This window comes from Buceros rhinoceros, unplaced genomic scaffold, assembly GCF_000710305.1.
Source record: "Buceros rhinoceros silvestris isolate BGI_N320 unplaced genomic scaffold, ASM71030v1 scaffold7053, whole genome shotgun sequence".
Classification (NCBI taxonomy): Eukaryota; Metazoa; Chordata; class Aves; order Bucerotiformes; family Bucerotidae; genus Buceros; species Buceros rhinoceros.
Genome location: NW_010402934.1, coordinates 5,886 through 9,874, shown reverse-complemented (window position 1 = coordinate 9,874; position 3,989 = coordinate 5,886). Strand labels below are relative to the sequence as shown.

At 41.7% G+C, this 3,989-nt stretch overlaps 1 protein-coding gene across 1 annotated transcript; it reads left to right on the top strand.

The window, feature by feature from the left end:
• Positions 1-615: 615 nt before the first annotated feature.
• Positions 616-3,689, top strand: LOC104490506 (liprin-beta-1-like; the record flags this gene model as incomplete). Its single annotated transcript, XM_010132798.1, has 2 exons — positions 616-679; positions 3,484-3,689. Coding segments are annotated over exons 1-2 (270 nt in total), but the record flags the coding sequence as incomplete, so codon positions are not given.
• Between the last annotated feature and the right edge of the window lie 300 nt (positions 3,690-3,989).

Below are 3,989 nucleotides of genomic sequence, written 5' to 3'. Positions count from 1 at the left end.
AGTCTGCGCAATGTACACCACATCCAGTGAGTCACGGGCATTTGAGATGTCTTGCCTGTAGGCAAATAGCTGCATGCCCAGGACTTTTGGATTGTCAGACATTCAGAAGTCTTGGACAAATGAACAGACTCCTTTTTTTTTTGCACCAGCAAATTATTGGGGAGAAAAAATACAGCAGCTACGTACATGGTTTATTTTGCAGAGTTGCAGCTTCCTTTTAGTGATGGAAGGTGTGTGTCTTCTATGTGAGGCTTCCCTGAAGTGCCATGTGGGATTTCTGAGGTGCTTTATGGGATGTCCTTTCAGTGGCATGGACCCACAGGTAGAGAAGGCCGTGGGATAACCAAGAATAGGAACTGGATCATCAGGTTGGTGGTTTGATACTTTGATGCCAGTTCATGCTTGGTGGTGTACACGTCCAAGTCTTGTGGTCAGCAAACGGCCCCAGTCTTTCTGCTGGTCCGGTGGCAGTGGTGTCTGAATTTGGAGAACATACAGTGAAATTGAATTCTCTTTTGCAGATTAAATTGCAGACTTGGGGCTCTGGATCCAATTCACGCTGTCAGTGTTTTATTGCTCCTTATGGTGTAGCTGGTGATCATTCCTGAGGAGAAGATGATGAGTGATGCAAGTGACATGCTCGCTGCAGCTCTGGAGCAGATGGATGGCATTATAGCAGGTAAACACTTGGGGCAGCTTGTTCATTTAGGTGTTTTGATTCTCCTTTCTCATACTTGGAGGGCAGAGTTTGAGGCTCAGAAGGGAAAGTGTTGGTAATTGTGTTTGGTGTCTTCCATTATAGTTTAGAGATTACGAATAAATGGAGTGAAGGGATTGCACAGACTCACACACTGACACACAGCTAAATGGATTGTAGTTTTTCTCCTAGCTTCTGTCAAAATGCCACTCAGAGTGGCTGAATGATGCCGTTCAGCTGATGCACACAGCACTGTGAAAGCAAAGAGCAAGGCACGTTTCAAACCAGGATAAGTGTGTTTAAAGAGCTGCTGCAAGGCAGGAAGAGTAAGTTTGCCTAATACTGGGTACCTTGAACAGTTAAAACATTAACTGAATTGTCATTTTTTCCAAATTTAGAATGCCTTGGGCCAAAACATTTGTTTTGGATGTGCTTTGAGCATTTGAGTTTTTTATAAGTACCTGTAAACTGTAAGTGGACTGGCCTGGTTTGAACTAGAACAGAACTAATTCTGTTCAGTGATTTTACTTTTCAGCTCAGTCTCTTCTAAGTAACTGCACTGTCTGAAGTTAACGGCATGTTTTTGCGGACAGCGTCTGCTTCTAGAGCTGGTAATGATTCATGTTTATAGTTACTAATAAGGATTGGTATGCAGAAAGGTTCTTGCTTATACTTGTTCCTGTAAACACCAAGGTCACTGCTAAATCCTGTGTACCATGTTGAGGGTGCAGTAAGAGATCTCACCTGCGTGGAGGAGCGTACAGGACAGGTGACCCTGAACTGCCAAGTTATTCCATTCTATATACATCATATTCAGTATAAAGCTAAGGGATCACAAGGGTCAAGCCCTCTTCTTCAATGGCCAATGTCCATTCTGTCTTTGATCCGAAACCTGAATCCAGTTCTGAAATCTAGCTCCTGAATCCAGTTCCTGTTTGCTGCTGAGTCCATTCTGGGACATCTCCAGTGCCTGCCCCGTGGGTGACATAATTGCCATGACGAGGTTGTGTTCAATATTGGGTTTGTATATATTTAATTTTCTTGTTATTATTTTCATTAAAGCAGTTTTAATTTTCCAACCCATAAGTCTCTCTGCCTTATTCCCTTTCTCTTCCCCTTTGAAAAAGGAGAGGGGTTAATAGAGAGCATCTGTCAGTTGTCTAGTGGCCAGCCTGGTCCTAACCCGTCACAGTGGACCAGAGAGAGGCATCACAAAGTATACAACCTCTACTTTTAAGTTGAATCTAGTGAGTTAGAAAATACACAACGCAAGGTAGGAAATATGGTACGCAACACAAAGGAGCAAAGCAGCAACAAGTTACTAGTTTAATCCTAATTCAACAGAGCTATGCAAACAGCTACAGAAACTGAAAAAAAAATCTGCAAGGATAGCAACACAGTCATGAAGTTTTTAATAGTTCCACTTAAAATAGTTTCTTGTAGTGAAAAAAAATCATTTTACAGTTCATGCTTTGTTTGAACATTGACTTTTCTCTGCAGTTTTCCTAAAGGTATTAAGGACACATGGCAGGGACACATGTAAAGAGAATTCATTTGAATCATAGTGATCTCTAAAAGATACATATAAGCTATGACTTTAGTTATTTCCGTAAGTAGATACTGGTATGTATCTGATGTGTATATATCTGTATATGTATATAACTGGTATGTATATGATACTGGTATGTGGATCTGATCATGTATCTGTGTTTCCAAGACCCTAAATTGGTTATGGCAGGATGAGGTTTAATATAAAAATAAAATGTCGTGTTGGGATGTTTAAGTCACCAGAGACTTCATTTACCCACGTGTCTGAACAGACCTATAAAGTAATATTGCAAAAGGGTATCACCTCCTGTAGTGTTGTGGGAATTTTTTTCTCTTTATTTTTTTTTTTGAAGGAAATTAGCAGTATACTTGCATTTTTGTGGCTTGCCAGATGAAATGAATGAAAGATCATGGAAGTGTGTGTCTGGCTTATCACTGTAATTACCAAAGTTGTCGGTACAAATTGATGGTATGTCATGAACACGTCTCATTGTGCCAAGTAATTACAATATTAAGGTCACAAATCAGTGTGCTGAAATTATAGTTGGAATTAGTTACGTTGACTTAAATCGACCTGAATCCTGAATTCATGGTTTCCTTCCTTAATATATAGCAACTTTTAAAATAGGTCAAATGTAAGTACTGTGAGTTTATGCAAATAAAAAGTTTTTCTCTTTATTAACATGCAAATGTCAGTGCCACCATGTCAAACTGTTTGGTTTAAAATTTATTTGTGTGTAGAAGTGATTTGCTCTTTTATCATATTTTTCTTTATTCTTTTTTTAAAAATTACAGTGCCTTGGTGAAGCAGCATAATACATTCCTACATCAAAAACGCAGAGCACAGTCTCCTCTGGACACCATCACTGTCTGACTTGGGTCATGGAAATCCCTACAGGGTGATTCAAAGCATTAGCAGAGCCTGTTCCACCTCCTGTACTTCCTGGGGAGCAGGAGTCCAGCCCATGCCTTGAACCTGTGGGCATGGTTATGGCATACATGCCCTCTGTCCAGTCAGCCTAATTCCTTCCTGCTGGAGCTGCTGTCCATGTAGGATACCAGCAAGGGCTTACTCTTCCCCAAATTCCTGCATGGTGCAAGCAGAATTGAACACCAGCACTGACTTTTGCTCCTGCTGAGCATTTGTCTAAACCAATGTCACCTAGCATTTCTCAGCCTTTCTGTGTGTCTGACCTGCTTGCCTCGTGCATGACACCATGTGTTTTTCCTCTCTCCAGGTTCAAAGGCGCTGGAGTACTCCAATGGCATCTTTGACTGCCAGTCTCCTACCTCCCCCTTCATGGGGGGCCTCCGGGCATTGCATCTGGTGGAGGACTTGAGGGGCCTGCTGGAGATGATGGAAGCAGATGAGAGAGAGGGTCTGCGCTGCCAGGTTCCAGACTCGACGGCAGACACTCTGGTCGAATGGCTGCAAAGTCAAATGGTACAGTCTTGCCTTGTTTCACTCATACTTGCTCATTTTGTATGTTAGCTAGACCATCAGGGCAGCAGGGCTGTGTTTTGTGCAGGCATTTAAAAGTTTTAAAGTAGGTTTCAAAGGATCAAAGAGAACCGATTCTGTTTTGGAGATGCTGCTGTGGGGGCTTGGAAAAGCTGTTGCTCAAATACCTAGTCCAGTGGTTTGGTCTCTGCTTTCTTTCATGTACCATTGTGCCTCAATCTACGGAGCAAAAAAATTTTAGTAGCTGGAGTTTGATCTCAGAGGATTTTGTAGGAATCAAAT